The sequence below is a fragment of the Anomaloglossus baeobatrachus genome, chromosome 3, assembly GCF_048569485.1.
Source record: "Anomaloglossus baeobatrachus isolate aAnoBae1 chromosome 3, aAnoBae1.hap1, whole genome shotgun sequence".
NCBI classification, from domain to species: domain Eukaryota; kingdom Metazoa; phylum Chordata; class Amphibia; order Anura; family Aromobatidae; genus Anomaloglossus; species Anomaloglossus baeobatrachus.
The window spans coordinates 700,806,031-700,833,503 of record NC_134355.1 but is presented as its reverse complement, the minus strand read 5'-3'; the positions used below and the strand labels follow the sequence as shown (position 1 = coordinate 700,833,503).

Genomic DNA, 27,473 nt, shown 5'->3' with positions numbered 1-27,473 from the left:
GCAGTGCTTAAACTAATATGCTTCAGAGAACACAGTGACAGAGCTGCGGAGTTGTGGAACATTATCCAGGCAGAGTTTGATAAATGGCTGTCTCCACTGAACCTGGAAGTGAAGTCCATGTACAATTACGGTGCAAATCTAGTGGTGGTACCTGGGCGACATCACATATGCACTGCATAGATCAATCTGGTTGTACATAAATTTCTATGGCACTATTATGTCCTGGATGCACTGCTGCAGAAGGCAAAGTTGCGGTGTAATCATTTTATAAAATTGAAATGCCGGGCTACAGCCTGTGTGTTACATGGACCGTACCTCTTTGCTGTGCAAAGACACTATGGGGAGGGGGGGGGGCAATTGATGCTACTGTGCTGCTGTCTGCCTGAAAAGTTTTTAAATGTCGAGACTCCATGATGGTTCTCAAGTTTTGTCTTGTCTTGTGGGTAGTGCCAGGTTTCTGGGAGCAACAGACCTACATCTGCCACTCAGGCATGTCTTCATTTTTAAAACTGAAATGCCGAGCCACAGTCTGTGTTGCATGGACCGTATCTCCCTGCTGTGCAAAGACACTATAAGGAGAGGGGCAACTGATGCTACTGTGCTGCTGTCTGCCTGAAAGGTTTTTAGATGTTGAGACTTCAAGATGGGTCTCAAAGTTGTGTTTTGTCTATACTAGCAGGAGTATGGAAGCACCAGCCCTACACCTGTCTCTCATCCACCACTGTATTTCTTATATCAATAGTATAGGAGGCTAATAGCTATGCCAAAACAGTGGTATTGTACTGTGAAACATAATTTTGCTGTTTTGGAAGCTTTTCGCCACCTCTCTAAAAGGTGTTTTCTCTGCCTTATGTTTAGCCTCCTATTCAATCCTATGGGGTTTGGTAAGGTTCGATAATGGTTCGGATTCGGTTTGGTGAACGTACAGTTTGTTTGCATTCACTAGGCGAAACGAACCTTGAGAGGTTCACTCCTCTCTATATACATCAAACACCAACACCAAAATTACTTCCGCATGCAACATGTCAAACCAACATTAAGGAGAAAACAAGTGTTCACACATTACCGCTGACAGGAGGGAATATGAGGGTGCCATCATGGGTTCTGGAAATACCTTTATTGGTAAGCAATCATGTCTTTTCCTTTCACCCATGACACCACCACAAGACAGAGAAACTCAACTTTAGGGCAGGACCACAGCCTGAAGAACCCTTCTCCAAAAAGGTTAGACCAGCAGAAGATAACAAATCAAGCCTATAGAAGTTGCTGCCTTATATATTTGCTCAATGGAAACATCAGGGAGGTTGATCTGGCCCTTATGGAATGATCCTTCAGGTTTCCTTGAACTGCTCTATTTGTGGAACATGCCAACCTGGTAGTAAGCCAAGAAGGGCACATCACCACAGGATGGGGACAAGGACGGGCACATCAGCACAGGATTTTGTCCAAAATTAGTATATGGTGCTAATAGTAAGACAATACTATTTACAAGCAGTGAACAAAAAAAATTAATTTTTTTTTTACACCATTAAAAATGTTTTTTATAAAATTCTTTGAGACATGGAACCCATTTATTCACACATTATCCACAGTTACCAGGGATAGACAAATCTCAATTTGAGAACACCTCATGGTACTTATTGGAGGTTAGTGAGGAACATACTCCAAACCCATGGAAAATTTTGGGTAGAAGAGGTCACACGAAGGGGTGGGAGGGTCAGGGAATAATTTGTATTGTTTCGATTTATGCAAGTAATATTCTATCCTGGTAATGTGTTCATTACTGTAAAGTCAAAATGAAATATTTTATTTTTATTAAAAAAATATTTCTAAAAATAAAAAAAGCTTTTTTATACGTAAAGCTAAACAAAAAAGTGCACGTTTGTTATCGCCACATCCGTAATGACTTGAGCTATAAAAACCATACCATATTCCATATGATGAATGCCATAAAAAAAAAAAAAAAAAAAAAAAAAAACAACCACACACACACACACACACACACACACACACACACACACACACAAGTGACCCAAACAGGGCTAGACAAAAAAAAAAAAAAAAAAAAAAATATTACTGAAAACGTCACTTTGCTCTGCAAAGAAGGCAGCCCGCTCAATTCATTTTTCTTCTATGTGCGGCCCATACACCCAGCAGAGTTGGAGACCCCTGTCCTAGTCTGTATAGGGGACCTGTCCAGGTCACAGCAGGCGGCAGCCACAATGCAGGAGATAGTAGTCGTAGTCAGCCTCTGACCCCATCTCTTATGCACAGAAGCCGCCGTATTTGAGGAGTTTAACTGTCGTTACACAGTAAATCCAAGAAGGCAGCCCCCAGTGTATCAGTAAAATAAAAACTAAATAAAACAATTCATTTAAAAGTTGCCCGTGGCGCACAAAGTTGGTAACCGCTGTCACACGTACTTACCTCCCGCACGACCTCGCTGTGGGCGGCGAACATCCTCTTCCTGAAGGGGGAGGGACGTTCGGCGTCACAGCGATGTCACACAGCCGCCGGCCACTAGAAGCGGAGGGGCGGAGATGAGCGGGACGTAACATCCCGCCCACCTACTTCCTTCCGCATTGCCAGTGGCCGCAGGCAAGCTGTGTTCATCGTTCCCGGGATGTTACACGGAGCGATGTGTGCTGCCTCAGGAACGATGAAAACCGGAGCACAGAAGGAGGAACGACATTTTGAAAATGAAAGACGTGTCAACGAGCAACGATAAGGTGAGTATTTTTGCTCATTCACAGTCGTTCTGAGGTGTCACACAGTACGACATCTCTAACGATGCCGGATGTGCGTCACGAATTCCATGACCCCGCCAACATATCGCACAATATATCGTACCGTGTGACGCTGGCATAAGGCTTGTAATTTTTGTGCAAGCCTCTATTTAAGATCAGATGAAATATAGCAAAGACAGAAGCTCATGTACCTGCACCGAGACGTCCGTTCAGAGTTGGGATTCCAGGAGTTCTCTGTCCTTGGGGTGCTTCTCTGATTAAAGGTTCCAGGCAGATGATGTTAAAAAGCCCCTTGGTGATGTAAGTATTTAACTGTACTTAATTGTATGTTGAATATACAAAAGTGTACGCAATATCATACTTTTCCTAGTTTGTATTTCATATTAACCTTTATATAATTAAAGAAGGCAATTAAGTAATTTTAAGTCGTATCTGAACCTTAGTGCTAAAAATTTTGGCAAAACACTGCTCCATGACAATTTCGATCAGTTGTTCCCACAAACGTCTGCGGGAAAAAAGCCAGAAATTCTAGGGTTTATTAATTTAGTTTTGGGAGAGGCTGGCGGGAATCCTTTCCTCTCAGGCTTCCGCCATTCTCTCCTGAGGGCCAGAATATTATTTATGGGAAAGGTGCGCCACTTTCTTTTGTTCCAGACCCCAAACATAATTGCATGAACGGATTTTGGGGCTTTGGGATCATCAATGCCCATCAAGGCTTTAATTAGTCTATGCATTTATTAAACTGGAAAACACAAAACGACCTCCTCCTCGTCCTACCGCATCAGAAAGGAACTGAAGACGTGTATTCCCATTTTGAGAGGACAGGCTACCCAGACTCACAGGATAGCACCCTAGATTTTTAACCTTTCCTTAAAGGGAATTCTTAACTTCTGCCATAGAGATCTTAAATCCATGGCAAATTTAAGTGACACTCCCCTGTTTAGAGAGGACCATTTCCCTGCATAGTGCACATTCCTTGTGCTTAGGCATTGCCGTGCTCGCTCGGCTGCTCCTGCCAAGTAATATGTCACCAACGCACTCATCAGGAGGTGCTTCCAAGCTTGTGCGCATGTACAGACCCAGGACGATGTTGCGTTCAGACGCATCCACAATATGCTGTTGTTGCCAGTGTCCGCACACCAGCAGGATTCTCTTGGGGAGCTGCCTGTGCATTTGGGAACCCCCCCCCCCCCCCACCTCGCTCTGGTTGCTGCAGTACATTGCTGCTAACCAAGCGACCAGCCCAGGGCCTGAGTAAGAGCCTTCTCTTCTGTCATCTGCCACATCTGGACACTTCCCCCAGGGAAAAACACCACCCCTACTCCTCAATCCATCACTATTACGGATATGCTACAGTCACATATATGCTATAGGTGGCCCCATCACTAGAACACCCCATTATTACATACCTGTGAGATAATCTTCTGGAGTCTCTTCCTTCACGTCACTCATAAATGGTTGACAGTCCATCATCCGCTCTTCTTCATCCTCCACTTTAATGATGGTCAGATGTCCACCCTGAGGTCACATATAGAAGAGTTCAGTACAATACAACAGACACATCACCAGAAGACCCCAAATATCTGAGCGCAGCCCCATATAGATGTGGTGGAGGCGCAGCTTCATCTACCTGATGACTCTCTGGACAGTCCTGGGAATACAGAGGAGCCGGACATCTCTCCGGGGAATACAGAGGAGCCGGACATCTCTCCGGGGAATTTTTTACACCAAGTCCATCTGTAGGAAGCAGCAACACAAGAGACTGTTACATGCGATGAGAGGAGTCATATCCAAGTGACCCTAGTGACAGACATGAACATCTCTCCTCCTTACACTGCTGCTCGGCCATGAAATCCGTCTCCTCTTCATCAATCAGATCTTCACCCTAAAGTACAAGCAAATATGAAATGAGGCACGAACCAGTCATTTATGGTCTTATGTGGGGGAGAGGAAGGCACCACCTACCTGATGATTGTCCTCTGGGCAGTCCTGGGAATAGAGAGAAGAACATCCCTCCGGTGGATTTCTTCTCCAGGATCCATCTGTGGGAGACACACAACGACAATACACTGACCTCAGTAAAGGTCTGTACAACCTATAGGCAGATTTTACCAGAACCTCCCCGGCCACTTTGCCAGCAGGATGTTTATGCTCTTGACAATTCTGGTGTTTGCTGGCAAATGTCGCTTGAGCAGTTTGGTGCTGACTGCGAACACAAGACCTTCAACCAGAGGTCGGGTCCTTATGGTGCCTGCTTCTGGCAGCTCTGTCACCAGCCTCTGCTCAAGGTTATTTCTACGACTTGCCAGAGTGAGTATCTCCAGTTCCTCCTCACATGGAGGAGCAGATACCAGCTCTGGTGAGATGCCCAACTACAGGCCTGCCCGACTTTCTCCATGTAATGGCAGTGTCTGGGAGACACTGCAAACCTTCTAGTGATGGCACGTGTGGCTGCACCACCCTGAAATAACTGAAGGTCTGAATCCACAGTCACACGGCACCAGCACCCACAAAATTAGAGAAGCATCAGTCAGGAAGGAGAGGAGACTTGTCAGCGGCGACCGCCGGCCCGCTGCCTTCTGAGTGTTGTCTCGCTGATCCCTCCAGGGCTCCTGATGTCACTTTTCATTTACACGAAAGCAGAAGACAAAGATTCACAATCGCTTCTAGATCAGGACTGGAAACTCAGATCCAGAGAAACCCGGAGCGCTAAAGTGACGTGTGCGAGTCTCCCCCAGATATAGACCGATCCATCCTTACCGTGTGACAGAAGAAGCCGCCAATCCTCTATCATAACGTCCTGGTGTCCGGCATGGTAGGAGGTCTGAAGGGAGAAACCACCACATGTGATAGAAGGCCGACATCCCCCAGAATCCGCCGGTGTACACTGTATAATCTCCCAGCAGTCTCCTCTCATCCCCCAGAATCCTCCGGTGTACACTGTATAATCTCCCAGCAGTCTCCTCTCATCCCCCAGAATCCTCCAGTGTACACTGTATAATCTCCCAGCAATCTCCTCTCATCCCCCAGAATCCTCCAGTGTACACTGTATAATCTCCCAGCAGTCTCCTCTCATCCCCCAGAATCCTCCAGTGTACACTGTATAATCTCCCAGCAGTCTCCTCATCCCCCAGAATTCTCCAGTGTACACTGTATAATCTCCCAGCAGTTACCTCTCATCCCCCAGAATCCTCCAGTGTACACTGTATAATCTCCCAGCAGTCTCCTCTCATCCCCCAGAATCCTCCGGTGTACACTGTATAATCTCCCAGCAATCACCTCTCATCCCCCAGAATCCTCCAGTGTACACTGTATAATCTCCCAGGAGTCTCCTCTCATCCCCCAGAATCCTCCAGTGTACACTGTATAATCTCCCAGCAGTCTCCTCTCATCCCCCAGAATCCTCCAGTGTACACTGTATAATCTCCCAGCAGTCTCCTCTCATCCCCCAGAATCCTCCACTGTACACTGTATAATCTCCCAGCAGTCTCCTCTCATCCCCCAGAATCCTCCAGTGTACACTGTATAATCTCCCAGCAGTCTCCTCTCATCCCCCAGAATCCTCCAGTGTACACTGTATAATCTCCCAGCAGTCACCTCTTCGGTCAGCAGCTCGGTGATCTTGCTGGTCAGTTCCAGGATCTTCTCCCTCCTTTCAGGTATCAGGGAGGTCGGGGACGGTTTTGGGATTTGGTTCGGGTTCCCTGGCGTCGTCCTCACTACGGTATAATCCTGTGGAGGAGACGCTGATTATTATCTCTATAGTTAAAATACATTGGTTGATCCCTTTCTCCAGGTTTGCACATTCGGACTTTTTCCACCCTCTCATCTCTCGCACTTAAGAGATGAGCCAACCTTTCAAGGTTCAGTTTGTTGAGCCTAACCGAACATACGGCACGTTTGACAAACCAAATCCGAACCTTTAAATCGAACTCCAATGGATTCAATGGGAGGCCAAACATAAGTCAGAGAAAAACACCTTTGGGGAAGGTGTCGATATCCCTCCAAAACAGAAGACATATGTTTTGCAGTGCAGCACCACTGTTTTGGCCTAGCCATTAGCATCCTAGACTATAGATATAATAAATATGGAGGTGGATGAGAGACAGGTGTAGGGCTGGTGCTCCCATGCCCCTTCCAATAAGACAAGACAAAAATTTGAGACCCATTTTGTAGGACAGTACGCATGCACCTCATGTATCAGAGTCTCATTATCTTCACCTCCACCCCCAGGGGTTATCAGTTGACAAGGATCCTACTGGGACCCCACTTCATCCAGACCAGGATCCAAATCACAAAGAATTTGGGCATTGGTGCAGATGCTTTCCTCCTCTTCAGTCTGGGAATCTTTGGAGCGGACCTGTGATGCCCATAGGATAGAATGCGTGAACAGCTCTTGAGACTCGCCAATGTCTGGTTCCGTTCCCCACAGTCAGTTTGCCGGTTGGAGATTTGTGAAGCGGGCGCAAACGAGTTTAATTGGGGTGGCACCTCTGATTAATCAACTGTGTGTGATGTTAAGGTGCAGGAAGAGGAGGAGAGGCCACTTGATGCAGCGCTTGCCATCCACTCCAGCACATGATGTTTATCAGCTTCATTTCAAAGTTGAAGCGATGTGCCACTGCCAAAGTAATCTAGAGGAGTAGGCTGTCCTGTAACGGAAGCGGTTCTCATTTCTCTTTGGATAGGATGAGCCGGTGTTTGCTTACTAGAGCTTTGACCAACAGAACTTCCCACACGTACACCTCCAACACCCCGCCTATTCCCCCTTTCACGACAACCGTGTCGTGATTTACCACTCATGGTTAATGTACCCTTCCCCTTTCAAACAGATGTTTTGCAAATCTGATGAGCAGATAATATAGAAATATAGAGGAGTTTACCTCTCCACTCAGCACACAGATGATCTCCAAGGCGATGTCTATGATGCTTCTGGAGATCTCTTTGTCCAATCTCTGTGAATCATTGAGGAGCGTTTTGGATGGAGATTTGATAAAACTTGATAATCTGGAGGGATCAGATCCTGCAGGTGTGATTATCATTGAGTAAGGGTCTGGAATTCACAGAGGGGAGATCGTCATTAGTGGAATATGGTGCGAATGAAGAGATATAGCTTCTCAGAACTTTCAACACTTTTAGCAACAACTCTGTCCACTGTATATACATCACCCCCCCACAGTACACCATGTAACGCTGTGTCCCTTCACGCCTAGCCTTCCTGCAGGGACACTCTTACTCACCGCCGCAGACTGGTCTCTCCACGCTGTCTGGCGTCCCTGCATCTCCTCCATGTGGGATCTCCTCCCCCACCTCTCAGAGACTGTGCATGCGTCACAGCATCTTCGGGAGTGCTCCTAGCCACCAGCTTGCCACTCGCAGGAAGTATCTCTCAGCCTATTGGTGAGAGGTACTGGGTATTTAGGGCAATCTCCTACTAGGGGAGTTGCCTATGCAAAACCATAGTTCCTGTTAGTCAGTTTGCTCTGTCTAGTCAGGTCATCTGTCCCATCCTGTACCTGGTTCCCAGCCAGTTCAGCCTGTTGGCTCCTGGGGCCAGCCTGTCCTGCACCTGGACTCTGCCTACCCGTCCCCGTCCAGCCCGCACCTGGACTCTGCCTACCCGTCCCCGTCCAGCCCGCACCTGGACTCTGCCTACCCGTCCCCGTCCAGCCCGCACCTGGACTCTGCCTACCCGTCCAGCCCGCACCTGGACTCTGCCTACCCGTCCAGCCCGCACCTGGACTCTGCCTACCCGTCCCCGTCCAGCCCGCACCTGGACTCTGCCTACCCGTCCCCGTCCAGCCCGCACCTGGACTCTGCCTACCCGTCCCCGTCCAGCCCGCACCTGGACTCTGCCTACCCGTCCCCGTCCAGCCCGCACCTGGACTCTGCCTACCCGTCCCCGTCCAGCCCGCACCTGGACTCTGCCTACCCGTCCCCGTCCAGCCCGCACCTGGACTCTGCCTACCCGTCCCCGTCCAGCCCGCACCTGGACTCTGCCTACCCGTCCCCGTCCAGCCCGCACCTGGACTCTGCCTACCCGTCCCCGTCCAGCCCGCACCTGGACTCTGCCTACCCGTCCCCGTCCAGCCCGCACCTGGACTCTGCCTACCCGTCCCCGTCCAGCCCGCACCTGGACTCTGCCTACCCGTCCCCGTCCAGCCCGCACCTGGACTCTGCCTACCCGTCCCCGTCCAGCCCGCACCTGGACTCTGCCTACCCGTCCCCGTCCAGCCCGCACCTGGACTCTGCCTACCCGTCCCCGTCCAGCCCGCACCTGGACTCTGCCTACCCGTCCCCGTCCAGCCCGCACCTGGACTCTGCCTACCCGTCCTGCCTGTGCTACTTGCCTTGAGCCACCTTGATGGCTGATGGTCCCCATCTGTACCCGAGACTCTGTCCTGCCTGCTTCTGTGTCCACCCCTGTCCTGGGGAAGGGGGGGGGGGCAGCTGCCACATTCCCAGTCCCTCAACGCTGTCCGGCGTCTCTGCCTGTCCTACATGTGTTTTCTCCTCTCCCGCTTCCCAGAGACTGTTCGTGCATCACGACATCCTCGGGAGCGCTCCTAGGGAGTGCGCACATACACCACTGCCTCTTTCTTAAAGGGCCAGAGGACCACTCCCAGGAAGTATCTCTCAGCCTATTGATGAGAGGGAATGTGTATTTAAGGCAATCTCCCACTAGGGAAGTTGCCAGTTCAACGCCATAGTTCCTGTTAGTAAGTTTGCTGTGCATAGTCATTTGTCAGGTCACCTGTCCCCGTCCCTGGACTCTGCCTGCCCTGCCCCGTCCTGCACATACCTGAACTCTGCCTGTCAGTCCTGCCTGTGCTATCTGCCTTGAGCCACGCTGGTGGTCCCTGTCTGTACCTGGGATTCTGTCCTGCCTGCTCCTATGTCCACCCCTGTCCTGGGGTCAGCTGCCACAGTTTCAGTCCTCTCCCCCATGCTTGGGTAGACCCGGGGTTTCCCTATGGTCCAGTGGGTCCACTCTCCCTGCTCGCCGCAGTACCATCACTCGGCAGCAAGCGTAACACACCATATGCACATATAACATTCATACATGTCAGTCAGCTATCACTGTTTCATTTACACATCCCCTGCCCTGCAGCAAGGAGAAATCACTCCAGATCTGGTCACCAAATGACCCAGTGACAAAAATGTAAATTAAGACTCCAGAAGGATCTCTAGCCAGCAAGTTCCCCTGCTGAGCCGAGTATTTAGGCAGAAAATTGGGTGGGCAACTACTGGTTTTGCAAGCCGCTTCAAACAAGAATCTTGGACTTTGAGGCTCCTGTATAAAAAAGTTACAATATCAAGGAGCGCGTCACTCCCACAAATAGGGCAGGTATATTTCCGGTTTCACGTCGGCGAGATGTACGTTATAGATATTTTCTATTAATAGTATGATGTGCGAAACAGCTCAAAATTAATAACACTGGAGGGATGTCCACAGACCTATCATTTTTCATAACTATGGATAGATCAAAACATAACTAGAAATATGATGGTCATATCTTTTACATGGGACACTCAGGGGCGGAGATATGGGGAAAACTGCAAATTCATAACTTATTGGAAACTAAAAGGCACATGGTCAGCCCTGTATTAAGTCACAAAGTGGGATGGGGCATGGGAGGCAAGTAGGTTCACAAGATTCAGAGCGGACATTTTGTGAGAGGTCACGTGCGGCACACGTGTGAGGAGTCCCAGGAACACCAGTTGCCCCAAAGCGCTTCCCCTGTGCCAGCCAACACCAAGCCTATTCAATAAGGAAAAAGGTAACTGATCCATCTGTGCATCTGTTTGCAACCGTAATTATCTGTAACTAATTTTGACATATAATCTGTAAATCCCATCTTGTATATAGTGTATTATCTACTGTGCCCTTAAGGCGATAAAATATATAATTTAATCTTGGGATGTTTCTTTTATCTCGATCCCCGAATCCCATGTCCATGAGTTCGGCCGAATATTAAACCGCTACCTGGGCTGGTTTCCGGCTCGATATAATCCTGTAAACAGACCAGACCTATAGCTAAAAAGGAACTGGTGGCAAACTACTGTACTGGACCGGCAGAATACTGTTAAACTGGGACTAGTGGAAAAGTTCTGGTGGTTGGTTCGGGTTGTGGGAAAGCTGGTTGCCACGCCACAGCGTACGCGGCCTGCTCTGTCTCCCTCCCTGGACCTCCTTGAGCCTGCATGTACAGGACGGGGTCAGTGTTATATTGAGCCAAGTGGACCTTACGTACCCCTTGGGGTCACGTAACATCGCGTGTTGGCAGAAGTGAAGAAGTCCAATCGCGTGGCCCAACGTATTCGCGACGTCAGGGAGGGGTTGCAGGGTGCGGTTACATCACAAGTTGGAGGGACATCTGAGTGTCCTGTTTGGTTCATGACACACATCATAATCACACCTCCACATTACACCGGATACACATCATATCCCAACACTACACTACATAGACATCATATCCCAACGCTACACTAAATACACATTCCCCCACACTACACTGTATACATGGCATACCTCCATACTACACTAAAGAAAAAAGTTCCCCAGCTCACCACAGCTTCAAAGAAGCAGGACCCCCAGGCAGCGCTTGGAATCAATGAATCGGCAGTGTCCATGGGGAAACAAAAGATCTCCGGCATGAACGACCAAAGGGGATAATCCACAAGTAAAATAAGTGACTTATTCCAAATACAAGGATAAAAAAAAATTCCATGTTTGAAAGCAATGTGATGCATCATGCCACATCGGTCTTCATGAGGAGGCATGATGCATCAGATTGCTTTTAAACATTTTTTTTTTTTTTTATCTTTGTAGTTGAATAAAAAAAGTCACTGATTTTACTTGTTTATTATCCACTTTGGTCGTTGATACCAGACTCCCGCTTTGTTTCTCCCCACACTACACTGTATACACGTCAAATACCTCCTTATGTGAGGCCATGGAGGGGGGAGTGCATTACTTATCGTTTTGTAAGAAATAATTATACCTTTTGATTCAGTGTCTTCCTCTAGATCTCCACAGGTGGTCCTTGGCTCTGGGACAACTTTTCTGATCATTTTTTTCACTCTTCTGTTCGAAAATTTGCGGGGAGCACCAGATCGTGGCCGGTTTATGGTGAAATGATGTTTATTCCACTTCCGGATTATGGCCCCAACAGTGCTCACTGGAACCTCCAGTAGTCTAGAAATTCTTCTGTAACCAATGCCATCAGTATGTTTTGCAACAATAAGGTTGCGGAGTTCTTGAGACAGCTCACTGGTTTTACCCATCAGGAGATGTTTCTTGGGTGGCACCTTAGAAACGAGACACCTTTTTTTATAGGTCATCAGTTGTTAATGTTAGTATCTGACTCACATGTATGCAAATTTTGGGTTTATGAAAATTGTAAATCCAATGACTGATTCACATGTTTTCTTATGCCCCAATATTTATATTATATATATATATATATATATATATATATATATATATATATATATATATATCAAAAACCCAAGCTTCTATTTTTAACCATCACGTATGGATTTTGCACAATACAAACTGAAAAATTGTGTATAAGTGAAATGAGCACGAAAAATCTTTATTAATGCAGCCAAAAATGTCCACATTAATATTTAAAAATTATTGAACATTCATTCAGCAACATTAGTGGAAGTAAATTTTTGCTTCTTTTCCTTTCCTCTTAGAGAAGGCTGTAATTTACTCTGAAGCATCCAGCAGTCATCCCCTATAATCTTCAGCTTCCATCTTCCTTGGTATTGTCGTTCCATCTCCTCAATATCCAGATGAAATCTCTTTTGCTCTTCGCTAACAGCACAGAGATTCCAGGAAAGTAATCGAAATGGGAACATAAAATATGTATCGTCAATGTTCTTCATTATGGACTTACAGTGGGTATGGAAAGTATTCACACCCCTTTACATTTTTCCCTCTTTGTACCAAATGCCTGCAATGAAACATTCTTTTCTCAGTAATGTGCACTCTGCACACCATTTTGACAGGAAAAAAAAAACAAAAAAAAAATAAGAATTATTCTTACCGATAATTCGGTTTCTAGGACCTTCCACGACAGCATAGGAGGTTGTCTCTCCACGCCCTAATTGGGACAGGAAGTTCAAGAGGTTTAAAAGGACCCTCCCACCTCCCACAGCCAGTGTCTTACAAAGAAACCATAGCATATGAGAAGTACTACACATTCAGGAATACATGAATACATAGGGGAGGGAATTACCTGCTGTCGTGGAAGGTCCTAGAAACCGAATTATCGGTAAGAATAATTCTTATTTCTCTAGTCCCTTCCACGACAGCATAGGAGGAATACCAAAGAATTGATACCTAGGGGGGGACCACAGCCTGCAGGACTTTCCTGCCAAAGGCCAAATCCCTGTTGGAATCCAGATCCAGACGATAATGCTTCGTGAAAGTATGGAGCGAAGACCACGTAGCCGCCTTGCAGATCTGCTCAGGGGAGGCCCCTGCCCGTTCGGCCCAGGAGGCAGAGGTAGCCCTGGTGGAGTGCGCCGTGAATCCAGTAGGCGGAGAGAGATGCTGAGCGAGGTAGGCATCTCTAATTGCTCGCACAATCCAGTTGGCGACTGTACTCTTAGCCACCTTCTTGCCCTTATTGCGGCCAAAGGGCTGGATGAACAGGTTAGAATCAAGGCGCCAAGAAGCAGTAACCTCTAGGTAGTGCAACACTATCCGACGGACATCCAAAGAATGAAACACTTCCTCACCCGGAGTCCGAGGATTCTGACAGAAGGAAGGCAGGACGATGGACTGAGAACGGTGAAAATCCGAAACCACCTTGGGAAGGAAGGAAGGGTCCAGCTGAAACACAATGCTGTCATATCTGATGGTCAGGTAAGGTTCCCGAATAGACAAAGCCAGAAGTTCTCCGACTCTGCGAGCAGATGTAATAGCCACAAGAAAAGCAGTCTTGTGAGAAAGGGAACGAATGGTACAAGAGCACAGAGGTTCAAACGGAGACCGAGATAGTCCGGTAAGGACCACATTGAGATCCCAGCGAGGCGTCAGGACCCTCTGACGTGGACAGAGTCTACTAGCGGACACAAAGAACCGACGGATCCAACGATGATCTGCCAGAGCCGTGTCAAAGACCGCACTGAGTGCTGACACCTGAACTTTCAGGGTGCTAGGACTAAGACCTAAGTCTAAACCACTTTGGAGAAAGTCCAGAATCTGCGCAATATTAGGCCGAAGAGGGTCAGGAGGCCGAGAACCACACCAGGAGGAAAATCTCTTCCAGATTTTGTTGTATATACTATTAGTCACAGGTTTACGGTTCTTCTGCAGCGTAGCCACAACTTTGTCAGAAAGCCCTTGGGCCTTCAGTGCCCGGGCCTCAGAAGCCAGGCAGCCAGGCTGAGTTTCTGAGGAGCCGGATGGAAAATCGGACCCTGCGACAGTAAGCTTGGGTCTGAACCTAAGAGGATTGGGCCGTCGATTCCTAGCGTCAGGACCAGGCTGTACCAACTCCTCCGGGGCCACAGAGGGGCCACCAGTATAGTTGGGACCCCCTCGTCTCTGATCTTCCTCAGGGCCCGTGCGAGAAGAGGAAGAGGGGGGGGGAACGCGTAAGCGAGGCGAAAGGACCAACTGTGGCAGAAAGCGTCTACCCCTAACGCCTCGTCCCTTGGGTTCAGGGAGAAATATGTTGCGACCTTGCGATTCCCTGCCGAGGCAAAGAGGTCCACCTCTGGTGTACCCCACCTCGCCACTAGAGAGCAGAACACCGCCTGATCCAGGCTCCATTCCCCCAGATGAACATCCCGACGACTCAGGAAATCCGCCTGAAGATTGAGGGAGCCCTTCAGATGGACCGCAGAAAGGGAGAGCAGAGATTGTTCTGCCCATTGAAAGATTCGGGAGGACACTGATTTCAGGGCGCCCGAGCGTGTACTGCCCTGATGGCGGAGATGTGCCATCGTAGTGACATTGTCTGAATATACCAGGACGTGAGAGTCCCGGACGAGGTCCTGAGCCGCAAGGAGGGCTTCCCTGACTGCCCAGAGCTCCCGGTAGTTGGAGGATTGGGAACTGACGTAAGGACTCCAGACCCCTTGAAATGGGGAATTTGCCACCATTGCCCCCCATCCTCGTAGGCTGGCATCTGTGGTCAGTGTAACCAGGGGACTCTGAGTCCAGGCAACCCCCACCTGCAGGTTGGCGGGACTCAGCCACCAGAGAAGGGATGAGGAGACGGACTCCGAGAGGCGAAACCTTCTGTTTAGGGATGACGGGAGTCTGTCCCAATGTGCCAGGATATGATCCTGGAGACACCGAGAATGGGCCTGAGCCCACCTGACCGAGGGAATGCAGGATGTCATGGAACCCAGGGCCGACATAGCCGCTCGAAGCGTCGGGCGAGCCTGCCTGCGGAGTTTTGATATTTTGGATAACATAGCTATCCTGTGGCCCTCTGGGAGAAGGATGCCTGTCTGTCGGAGTCCAGCAGCACTCCGAGAAACTGCCGAGTGGAGGAGGGGGTTAACTGTGATTTTTTGAGATTGGGAATCCATCCCAGAGACCGAAGGATTCCCAAAGACCTCTCCACATGGTTCCGGAGGGTTGTAGCAGACGGAGCCATGAGAAGAAAGTCGTCCAGATACGGAACTAGACAGATACCCTGCAATCGTATGAAGGCGACCACCTCTGCCATGATCTAGGAAAAGATCCTTGGAGCTGAGGAGATCCCGAAGGGAAGTACATTGAATTGGAAATGAAGTACTTCCTCCCCGTGAAGTACCGCAAACCTGAGGTATTGTCTGTGTCCCGGATGGACGGGTACATGGAAGTAGGCATCTTTCTGATCGATAGAGGCCATCTGATGGTGTAGACCTATCAGGGGAATAGCTGATCTCACTGACTCCATCTTGAACCGCCGGTACCTGACCTGACGGTTTAGATTTTTTAAATTGATAATTATACGGACGTCGCCGGATGGCTTCTTGACCAGGAAGAGACGGGAGTAGTGTCCTACCCCTTCTTCCTGACTCGGGACTGGGGAAACGACCCCCGAGTGTACTAGCTCTATAATCTTTGTGTACAACAGAGTCTGTGAACCCGGTGACGCCAGCGCAGTGACTCGGAGACCCGGAAGAGGGGGGGGAAAGGAATTCTATGAGAAGACCGTCCGAGATGATCTTCAGAACCCATTGGCAAGAGGTTATGGACTGCCACTGTGTAAGAAACGCTGAGAGTCTTCCCCCCACCCGGGCCGAGTCACTGCTTGTCCTGCTGAGGACGTTGCTGATGTGGAGGGATGAGGATGTTTCTCCCTCTACCTTTGGGATAGCTCCACCTGCCTGCCTTCCCTTTCCCTCTGGGCTGGGAGGCCTGAGGCATCGAGGGACGAAAGGACCGCTTCCTGTTAGGTCTAGGATCGGGCAAGGCCTTACGATCGGTCGCCTTGTCCAGGATATCATCCAGGGCAGGCCCAAACACTAAATCCCCTTTAAACGGAAGGGAACAAAGCCTCATTTTAGAGGTGGAGTCTCCACTCCAGACCTTAAGCCAGAGGGCACGTCGGGCAGAGTTAGAAAGCACCGAGGTCCTGGCTGCCAGATTCCACCGAGGTATCTGCCAGAAAACAGGTAGCCTTCCTAAGCAAGGGAAGGGATTCTAGTAATTCCTCCCTCGGGGTCCCTTGTGAAATATGAGCCTCCAACTGGTCTATCCACCTAATTAGGGACCTGGATACGCAGGTGGAGGCAATGTTGGCTTGAATAGAGGAAGACGATGCCTCCCAGGACCGCTTCATCAAGCCCTCTACCTTCCTATCCATTTGATCCTTCAGTTGGGAAGTATCCTCAAAAAGGAAGAGCCGTTTGTTTAGCTACCCTAGCCACCTGAACGTCTACTCTTGGGACCTCCCAATGTAGTCCCGAAGGTTCCAGAGGAAACCGGCGTCTAAGGTCACTCCGTACCCGCCTCTCAGGACATTCCCATTCCTGAGAGACAATATCCAAAATATTGGCATGAACTGGGAATCCCAATCGTTTGACTGACTTCAGGCCAGCAAACATTTCGTCCTGGATTGAAGGAAGAGACTGCAATTCCTCTAAACCCATCGTGCTCCGAACTGCCTCAATAAGATCCCCCAACTCTTCTGAGTGAAAGAGAAAGGACTGGTCAGACCCCCCAGATGGAATTCCGTCCTCAGGTGGAATCAGCGTCCTCCTGATCAGAAGGGGTCGACTGGAGTCTCCTCTTTTTTGGAGGAGAGGGTCCAGTAGCAGGGCCAGGAACAGGGCCAGGAACAGGGCCAGGAACAGGGCCAGGAACAGGGCCAGGAACAGGGCCAGGAACAGGGCCAGGAACAGGGAGAGAAACCAGTGAGGCCCTAATCTCCTGTTTCATCATGGACCGCAATTCATCTATCAGAGATGGTTGTTCGGCCCTAATAATCTGGTCCGTACATTGCTGGCAAAGCTTTTTATCCCATACTGCAGGGAGCTTCTTTATACAGATGGGACATTTTTTAATTTTGTCCACTCTGTCAGGTCTATCAGGCTTATCGGACTTGTCAGTTTTCTCTGACTTCTCAGGCTTCTCTGATTTCTCATTTCTGTCAGTTTTCTTGGTGGCCTTGTCCTCCTAGAAACACAGAGCAGAGAGCCATAATCAACCGATGAGACCTATTTCCGAGGGACCATTCCCCTCCATACTCACAGTAGCAGGGGGCACACTGGGTTCTGCAGAGGCAGCTGCAGCGGAAGACATGACAGGGAGCACGGTCTTACCATGATCTGATGTCTTCGTGGCAGCCCTTATGGAAAAGGGCCTGCCCCCCCAGTGACGGTGCACGTTCCCCGCCTCCCGCATCCGGTCCTGGGCAGGCCGAGTCACTGTCGGCGTGCCTCCACGCTGCCTCCGCAAACCGGAAGCGCTCGACCGGAAGTCCGCAAGACCGGAAGTCCCGCCCCCGGGAGCACTTCCGGATCGCTCCGGCAGCGTGCACACGGGAAGCGGCCGGCGGCTCAGGGAGGACGCCGGCCGGGGAGCTCAACAGCCTGCATCACCCCTCAGGAGGATCCGGAAGGCTGGAGCAGCGGTCCCCCACAGCGTGAGGGAACAGCAAGGGAGGAGCGGCGAAGGCCCGACCGATGCTGTCCGGCTGAAGGTAATAGGGGGAAAAAAAAAAAAAAAAAAAAAATATACTGCAGGTCGCCGGCCACCACAGCATAGGAGAAAAAAAAAACCTCTCCATGCCCCATGGGGACAGGAAAGACACTGGCTGTGGGAGGTGGGAGGGTCCTTTTAAACCTCTTGAACTTCCTGTCCCAATTAGGGCGTGGAGAGACAACCTCCTATGCTGTCGTGGAAGGGACTAGAGAAAACAAAAAACCCTGAAATATCACATGGTCATAAGTATTCAGCCCCTTTGCTCAGTATATCACATGGTCATAAGTATTCAGCCCCTTTGCTCAGAATTGGGTAGACGCCCCCTCCTTTTGAGCTAGAACAGCCAGGGACTCCTGGATTCTTGGGATCCTGGATTTGGGGATCCGACCATTATTCCTTGCAGATCCTCTCCAGTTCCGTCAGGTTGGATGGTGAACGCCATTTTCAGGTCTCTCCAGAGATGATAAATTGGGTTTAGGTCAGGGGCTCTGACTGGGTCGGTCAAGAATTGGTCACAGTTGTTCTGAAGCCACTCCTTTGTTATTTTAGCTGTGTGCTTAGGGTCATTGTCTTGTTAGAAGGTGAAGCTTCAGCCAAGTCTGAGGTGCAGAGCATCTGGAGGAGGTTTTTACCAGGATATCTCTGTACTTGGCCGCATTCATCTTTCCTTCAATTGTAACCAGTCGTCCTGTCCCTGCCCCATAGCATGATGCTGCCACCACCATGCTTAACTGTGGGGATTGTATTGGGCAGGTGATGAGCAGTGCCTGGTTTTCTCCACACATACTGCTTAGAATTATCACCAAAAAGTTCATAATCGGCTTCATCAGTCCAAGCGAAATGTGGAGCGGGGCCCGGAGAACTTTACTGGGATTGACTAAACTTTCCACGCCCATGTTCTTGACTCCAGGTTGCAGAAATGTTCTCCTTGGCCAACCTTTTTGGGTCCAGTGATGAGTCCTATCCAGTCTGTCCCATTCCACGAAAAAGCATGGGGACTTCATGTGTCCTCCTCGCTGCCCAGGAGCAAAGACAGAACTTTCAGATCATCACATATTGACCATTCTTGATCCTTGTACTTAAGTTTATTGAGAATAAAGTCTAAATTCTCATAGTTTCCTTCCAGTGCACAGAGCTCCGTACGGGCAGTGACGATACGCGCCGACATTGTGCAAAAGCGTATCTCAGACTAATTATTTGGATTATTCAATAAAGTCTCCACTCGCTGACATTGTATTCTATGTTACATTTTCCCATCAGCCTCAGAAAAGCACGGAAGGAATTGCTTTTCGAAACCGATTCAGTCAGTTTTGTGTAAAAACCTCTACGTGATGGAATTTTTTCGTTATTTTTAAAGTTATAGATGTGAGCGGGGTGTGTACGCCCCTCTATAGATGTGAGCGGGGTGTGTACGCCCCTCTATAGATGTGAGCGGGGTGTGTACGCCCCTCTATAGATGTGAGCGGGGTGTGTACGCCCCTCTATAGATGTGAGCGGGGTGTGTACGCCCCTCTATAGATGTGAGCGGGGTGTGTACGCCCCTCTATAGATGTGAGCGGGGTGTGTACGCCCCTCTATAGATGTGAGCGGGGTGTGTACGCCCCTCTATAGATGTGAGCGGGGTGTGTACGCCCCTCTATAGATGTGAGCGGGGTGTGTACGCCCCTCTATAGATGTGAGCGGGGTGTGTACGCCCCTCTATAGATGTGAGCGGGGTGTGTACGCCCCTCTATAGATGTGAGCGGGGTGTGTACGCCCCTCTATAGATGTGAGCGGGGTGTGTACGCCCCTCTATAGATGTGAGCGGGGTGTGTACGCCCCTCTATAGATGTGAGCGGGGTGTGTACGCCCCTCTATAGATGTGAGCGGGGTGTGTACGCCCCTCTATAGATGTGAGCGGGGTGTGTACGCCCCTCCATAGATGTGAGCGGGGTGTGTACGCCCCTCCATAGATGTGAGCGGGGTGAGTACGCCCCTCCATAGATGTGAGCGGGGTGTGTACGCTCCTCTATAGATGTGAGCGGGGTGTGTCCGCTCCTCTATAGATGTGAGCGGGGTGTGTACGCTCCTCTATAGATGTGAGCGGGGTGTGTACGCTCCTCTATAGATGTGAGCGGGGTGTGTACGCTCCTCTATAGATGTGAGCGGGGTGTGTACACTCCTCTATAGATGTGAGCGGGGTGTGTACACTCCTCTATAGATGTGAGCGGGGTGTGTACACTCCTCTATAGATGTGAGCGGGGTGTGTACACTCCTCTATAGATGTGAGCGGGGTGTGTACACTCCTCTATAGATGTGAGCGGGGTGTGTACGCTCCTCTATAGATGTGAGCGGGGTGTGTACGCTCCTCTATAGATGTGAGCGGGGGTGAGTACGCTCCTCTATAGATGTGAGCGGGGTGAGTACGCTCCTCTATAGATGTGAGCGGGGTGTGTACGCTCCTCTATAGATGTGAGCGGGGTGTGTACGCTCCTCTATAGATGTGAGCGGGGTGTGTACGCTCCTCTATAGATGTGAGCGGGGTGTGTACGCTCCTCTATAGATGTGAGCGGGGTGTGTACGCTCCTCTATAGATGTGAGCGGGGTGTGTACGCTCCTCTATAGATGTGAGCGGGGTGTGTACGCTCCTCTATAGATGTGAGCGGGGTGTGTACGCTCCTCTATAGATGTGAGCGGGGTGTGTACACTCCTCTATAGATGTGAGCGGGGTGTGTACACTCCTCTATAGATGTGAGCGGGGTGTGTACACTCCTCTATAGATGTGAGCGGGGTGTGTCCGCTCCGCTATAGATGTGAGCGGGGTGTGTCCGCTCCGCTATAGATGTGAGCGGGGTGAGTACGCTCCTCTATAGATGTGAGCGGGGTGTGTACGCTCCTCTATAGATGTGAGCGGGGTGTGTACGCTCCTCTATAGATGTGAGCGGGGTGTGTCCGCTCCTCTATAGATGTGAGCGGGGTGTGTACGCTCCTCTATAGATGTGAGCGGGGTGTGTCCGCTCCTCTATAGATGTGAGCGGGGTGTGTCCGCTCCTCTATAGATGTGAGCGGGGTGTGTACGCTCCTCTATAGATGTGAGCGGGGTGTGTACGCTCCTCTATAGATGTGAGCGGGGTGTGTCCGCTCCTCTATAGATGTGAGCGGGGTGTGTACGCTCCTCTATAGATGTGAGCGGGGTGTGTACGCTCCTCTATAGATGTGAGCGGGGTGTGTCCGCTCCTCTATAGATGTGAGCGGGGTGTGTACGCTCCTCTATAGATGTGAGCGGGGTGTGTCCGCTCCTCTATAGATGTGAGCGGGGTGTGTCCGCTCCTCTATAGATGTGAGCGGGGTGTGTACGCTCCTCTATAGATGTGAGCGGGGTGTGTCCGCTCCTCTATAGATGTGAGCGGGGTGTGTCCGCTCCTCTATAGATGTGAGCGGGGTGTGTCCGCTCCTCTATAGATGTGAGCGGGGTGTGTCCGCTCCTCTATAGATGTGAGCGGGGTGTGTACGCTCCTCTATAGATGTGAGCGGGGTGTGTCCGCTCCTCTATAGATGTGAGCGGGGTGTGTCCGCTCCTCTATAGATGTGAGCGGGGTGTGTACCCTCCTCTATAGATGTGAGCGGGGTGTGTCCGCTCCTCTATAGATGTGAGCGGGGTGTGTCCGCTCCTCTATAGATGTGAGCGGGGTGTGTACACTCCTCTATAGATGTGAGCGGGGTGTGTACACTCCTCTATAGATGTGAGCGGGGTGTGTACACTCCTCTATAGATGTGAGCGGGGTGTGTCCGCTCCTCTATAGATGTGAGCGGGGTGTGTCCGCTCCTCTATAGATGTGAGCGGGGTGTGTCCGCTCCTCTATAGATGTGAGCGGGGTGTGTCCGCTCCTCTATAGATGTGAGCGGGGTGTGTACCCTCCTCTATAGATGTGAGCGGGGTGTGTACGCTCCTCTATAGATGTGAGCGGGGTGTGTACGCTCCTCTATAGATGTGAGCGGGGTGTGTACGCTCCTCTATAGATGTGAGCGGGGTGTGTACACTCCTCTATAGATGTGAGCGGGGTGTGTCCGCTCCTCTATAGATGTGAGCGGGGTGTGTCCGCTCCTCTATAGATGTGAGCGGGGTGTGTCCGCTCCTCTATAGATGTGAGCGGGGTGTGTCCGCTCCTCTATAGATGTGAGCGGGGTGTGTCCGCTCCTCTATAGATGTGAGCGGGGTGTGTACGCTCCTCTATAGATGTGAGCGGGGTGTGTCCGCTCCTCTATAGATGTGAGCGGGGTGTGTCCGCTCCTCTATAGATGTGAGCGGGGTGTGTACGCTCCTCTATAGATGTGAGCGGGGTGTGTACGCTCCTCTATAGATGTGAGCGGGGTGTGTACGCTCCTCTATAGATGTGAGCGGGGTGTGTACGCTCCTCTATAGATGTGAGCGGGGTGTGTCCGCTCCTCTATAGATGTGAGCGGGGTGTGTACGCTCCTCTATAGATGTGAGCGGGGTGTGTCCGCTCCTCTATAGATGTGAGCGGGGTGTGTACCCTCCTCTATAGATGTGAGCGGGGTGTGTCCGCTCCTCTATAGATGTGAGCGGGGTGTGTACCCTCCTCTATAGATGTGAGCGGGGTGTGTACGCTCCTCTATAGATGTGAGCGGGGTGTGTACCCTCCTCTATAGATGTGAGCGGGGTGTGTCCGCTCCTCTATAGATGTGAGCGGGGTGTGTCCGCTCCTCTATAGATGTGAGCGGGGTGTGTCCGCTCCTCTATAGATGTGAGCGGGGTGTGTACGCTCCTCTATAGATGTGAGCGGGGTGTGTACGCTCCTCTATAGATGTGAGCGGGGTGTGTACGCTCCTCTATAGATGTGAGCGGGGTGTGTACGCTCCTCTATAGATGTGAGCGGGGTGTGTACGCTCCTCTATAGATGTGAGCGGGGTGTGTACGCTCCTCTATAGATGTGAGCGGGGTGTGTACGCTCCTCTATAGATGTGAGCGGGGTGTGTACGCTCCTCTATAGATGTGAGCGGGGTGTGTACGCTCCTCTATAGATGTGAGCGGGGTGTGTACACTCCTCTATAGATGTGAGCGGGGTGTGGACGCTCCTCTATAGATGTGAGCGGGGTGTGTACGCTCCTCTATAGATGTGAGCGGGGTGTGTCCGCTCCTCTATAGATGTGAGCGGGGTGAGTACGCTCCTCTATAGATGTGAGCGGGGTGTGTACGCTCCTCTATAGATGTGAGCGGGGTGTGTACGCTCCTCTATAGATGTGAGCGGGGTGTGTACGCTCCTCTATAGATGTGAGCGGGGTGTGTACGCTCCTCTATAGATGTGAGCGGGGTGTGTACGCTCCTCTATAGATGTGAGCGGGGTGTGTACGCTCCTCTATAGATGTGAGCGGGGTGTGTACGCTCCTCTATAGATGTGAGCGGGGTGTGTACGCTCCTCTATAGATGTGAGCGGGGTGTGTACGCTCCTCTATAGATGTGAGCGGGGTGAGTACGCTCCTCTATAGATGTGAGCGGGGTGTGTACGCTCCTCTATAGATGTGAGCGGGGTGTGTACGCTCCTCTATAGATGTGAGCGGGGTGTGTACGCTCCTCTATAGATGTGAGCGGGGTGTGTACGCTCCTCTATAGATGTGAGCGGGGTGTGTACGCTCCTCTATAGATGTGAGCGGGGTGTGTACGCTCCTCTATAGATGTGAGCGGGGTGTGTACGCTCCTCTATAGATGTGAGCGGGGTGTGTACGCTCCTCTATAGATGTGAGCGGGGTGTGTCCGCTCCTCTATAGATGTGAGCGGGGTGTGTCCGCTCCTCTATAGATGTGAGCGGGGTGTGTACGCTCCTCTATAGATGTGAGCGGGGTGTGGACGCTCCTCTATAGATGTGAGCGGGGTGTGTCCGCTCCTCTATAGATGTGAGCGGGGTGTGTCCGCTCCTCTATAGATGTGAGCGGGGTGTGTCCGCTCCTCTATAGATGTGAGCGGGGTGTGTCCGCTCCTCTATAGATGTGAGCGGGGTGTGTACGCTCCTCTATAGATGTGAGCGGGGTGTGTACGCTCCTCTATAGATGTGAGCGGGGTGTGTCCGCTCCTCTATAGATGTGAGCGGGGTGTGTACGCTCCTCTATAGATGTGAGCGGGGTGTGTACACTCCTCTATAGATGTGAGCGGGGTGTGTACGCTCCTCTATAGATGTGAGCGGGGTGTGTACGCTCCTCTATAGATGTGAGCGGGGTGTGTACGCTCCTCTATAGATGTGAGCGGGGTGTGTACGCTCCTCTATAGATGTGAGCGGGGTGTGTCCGCTCCTCTATAGATGTGAGCGGGGTGTGGACGCTCCTCTATAGATGTGAGCGGGGTGTGTACGCTCCTCTATAGATGTGAGCGGGGTGTGTACGCTCCTCTATAGATGTGAGCGGGGTGTGTACACTCCTCTATAGATGTGAGCGGGGTGTGTACGCTCCTCTATAGATGTGAGCGGGGTGTGTCCGCTCCTCTATAGATGTGAGCGGGGTGTGTCCGCTCCTCTATAGATGTGAGCGGGGTGTGTCCGCTCCTCTATAGATGTGAGCGGGGTGTGTACGCTCCTCTATAGATGTGAGCGGGGTGTGTACGCTCCTCTATAGATGTGAGCGGGGTGTGTACGCTCCTCTATAGATGTGAGCGGGGTGTGTACGCTCCTCTATAGATGTGAGCGGGGTGTGTACGCTCCTCTATAGATGTGAGCGGGGTGTGTACACTCCTCTATAGATGTGAGCGGGGTGTGTACGCTCCTCTATAGATGTGAGCGGGGTGTATACACTCCTCTATAGATGTGAGCGGGGTGTATACACTCCTCTATAGATGTGAGCGGGGTGTGTACGCTCCTCTATAGATGTGAGCGGGGTGTGTACGCTCCTCTATAGATGTGAGCGGGGTGTGTCCGCTCCTCTATAGATGTGAGCGGGGTGTGTCCGCTCCTCTATAGATGTGAGCGGGGTGTGTACCCTCCTCTATAGATGTGAGCGGGGTGTGTACGCTCCTCTATAGATGTGAGCGGGGTGTATACACTCCTCTATAGATGTGAGCGGGGTGTGTACGCTCCTCTATAGATGTGAGCGGGGTGTGTACGCTCCTCTATAGATGTGAGCGGGGTGTGTACGCTCCTCTATAGATGTGAGCGGGGTGTGTACGCTCCTCTATAGATGTGAGCGGGGTGTGTCCGCTCCTCTATAGATGTGAGCGGGGTGTGTACGCTCCTCTATAGATGTGAGCGGGGTGTGTACGCTCCTCTATAGATGTGAGCGGGGTGTGTACGCTCCTCTATAGATGTGAGCGGGGTGTGTACGCTCCTCTATAGATGTGAGCGGGGTGTGTACGCTCCTCTATAGATGTGAGCGGGGTGTGGACGCTCCTCTATAGATGTGAGCGGGGTGTGGACGCTCCTCTATAGATGTGAGCGGGGTGTGTACGCTCCTCTATAGATGTGAGCGGGGTGTGTACGCTCCTCTATAGATGTGAGCGGGGTGTGTCCGCTCCTCTATAGATGTGAGCGGGGTGTGTCCGCTCCTCTATAGATGTGAGCGGGGTGTGTACGCTCCTCTATAGATGTGAGCGGGGTGTGGACGCTCCTCTATAGATGTGAGCGGGGTGTGTACGCTCCTCTATAGATGTGAGCGGGGTGTGGACGCTCCTCTATAGATGTGAGCGGGGCGTGGACGCTCCTCTATAGATGTGAGCGGGGTGTGTACACTCCTCTATAGATGTGAGCGGGGTGTGTACACTCCTCTATAGATGTGAGCGGGGTGTGTACGCTCCTCTATAGATGTGAGCGGGGTGTGTCCGCTCCTCTATAGATGTGAGCGGGGTGTGTACCCTCCTCTATAGATGTGAGCGGGGTGTGTACGCTCCTCTATAGATGTGAGCGGGGTGTGTCCGCTCCTCTATAGATGTGAGCGGGGTGTGTACGCTCCTCTATAGATGTGAGCGGGGTCTGTACGCTCCTCTATAGATGTGAGCGGGGTCTGTACGCTCCTCTATAGATGTGAGCGGGGTGTGTACGCTCCTCTATAGATGTGAGCGGGGTGTGTACGCTCCTCTATAGATGTGAGCGGGGTGTGTACGCTCCTCTATAGATGTGAGCGGGGTGTGTACGCTCCTCTATAGATGTGAGCGGGGTGTGTACACTCCTCTATAGATGTGAGCGGGGTGTGTACACTCCTCTATAGATGTGAGCGGGGTGTGTACGCTCCTCTATAGATGTGAGCGGGGTGTGTACGCTCCTCTATAGATGTGAGCGGGGTGTGTCCGCTCCTCTATAAATGTGAGCGGGGTGTGTACGCTCCTCTATAGATGTGAGCGGGGTGTGTACACTCCTCTATAGATGTGAGCGGGGTGTGTACGCTCCTCTATAGATGTGAGCGGGGTGTGTCCGCTCCTCTATAGATGTGAGCGGGGTGTGTACGCTCCTCTATAGATGTGAGCGGGGTGTGTACGCTCCTCTATAGATGTGAGCGGGGTGTGTACGCTCCTCTATAGATGTGAGCGGGGTGTGGACGCTCCTCTATAGATGTGAGCGGGGTGTGGACGCTCCTCTATAAATGTGAGCGGGGTGTGTACGCTCCTCTATAGATGTGAGCGGGGTGTGTACGCTCCTCTATAGATGTGAGCGGGGTGTGGACGCTCCTCTATAGATGTGAGCGGGGTGTGTACGCTCCTCTATAGATGTGAGCGGGGTGTGTACACTCCTCTATAGATGTGAGCGGGGTGTGTACGCTCCTCTATAGATGTGAGCGGGGTGTGTACGCTCCTCTATAGATGTGAGCGGGGTGTGTACGCTCCTCTATAGATGTGAGCGGGGTGTGTACGCTCCTCTATAGATGTGAGCGGGGTGTGTACGCTCCTCTATAGATGTGAGCGGGGTGTGTACGCTCCTCTATAGATGTGAGCGGGGTGTGTACGCTCCTCTATAGATGTGAGCGGGTTGTGGCTTCTTCCTGTCACATTCCCACAATCCTCTGCGGTTCTTACCTTCCCCCGGAGCCTGTGCGTCCTCTGTGTACAGAAGAGCCGGAGCTGCTTATATACCCGGGATACAGCGGCTGACACCAGAGACAACAGCCTGCACTGCACACAGAGCTAAAGGACCTGTGCTGACGTCACAACATGTGACCACATCATGTGACTGAAGGGGCGGTTCTCAGAAAGGAGAAGTGCAGAAGGGCCTGACGTTTATCATGTGATCACACCATGTGACTGAGGGGGCGGAGCTCAGAAGTATTTCTTTTGACTAGTGTCTATATATCAGACGCCCGAGAACTACCACCACGTACTGCGCATGTGTCGCCACCTTCTTTCTTGCCACGCCTCCTCTTCTGCAGATCCGCCCACCTGCTGTTGGTCGCGTCCCCGATCTTCGCGCGGCGCAGTCGCACACGCCGGGGGGAAACCGCCAATACTCAAGGCTGCACTCGATCTCCATGGTGACTAACCCTTACATCCCCAGTCGTATACAGGTAGCTGTATATTTGAGAGGCGAACTATACATCAGGGAGAGGGAGCTGTATAGTCGTGGGGGGAGCAGTTTACCTGGGTGGTGGGGGTG

At 51.1% G+C, this 27,473-nt stretch overlaps 1 protein-coding gene across 2 annotated transcripts in view; it reads right to left on the bottom strand.

Moving 5' to 3' along the window:
- The window catches only part of LOC142297109 (oocyte zinc finger protein XlCOF8.4-like), a 33,380-nt gene extending 6,352 nt beyond the window's left edge, over positions 1-27,028 (bottom strand). The window contains exons 1-10 of one of the 2 annotated variants that reach the window (XM_075341374.1): positions 26,900-27,028; positions 11,753-12,059; positions 7,631-7,800; positions 6,345-6,479; positions 5,508-5,571; positions 4,713-4,789; positions 4,581-4,632; positions 4,467-4,484; positions 4,378-4,436; positions 4,157-4,265 (exon numbers count right to left, since the gene is read on the bottom strand). In XM_075341374.1, coding sequence (XP_075197489.1) covers positions 4,157-4,265; positions 4,378-4,436; positions 4,467-4,484; positions 4,581-4,632; positions 4,713-4,789; positions 5,508-5,571; positions 6,345-6,479; positions 7,631-7,800; positions 11,753-12,035 — 967 coding nt within the window. In that variant the 5' untranslated portion in view covers positions 12,036-12,059; positions 26,900-27,028. Of the gene's footprint in view, positions 1-4,156; positions 4,266-4,377; positions 4,485-4,580; positions 4,633-4,712; positions 4,790-5,507; positions 5,572-6,344; positions 6,480-7,630; positions 7,801-11,752; positions 12,060-26,899 lie in introns of both variants that reach the window. The other variant, XM_075341373.1, reaches the window with a different exon arrangement.
- Between the last annotated feature and the right edge of the window lie 445 nt (positions 27,029-27,473).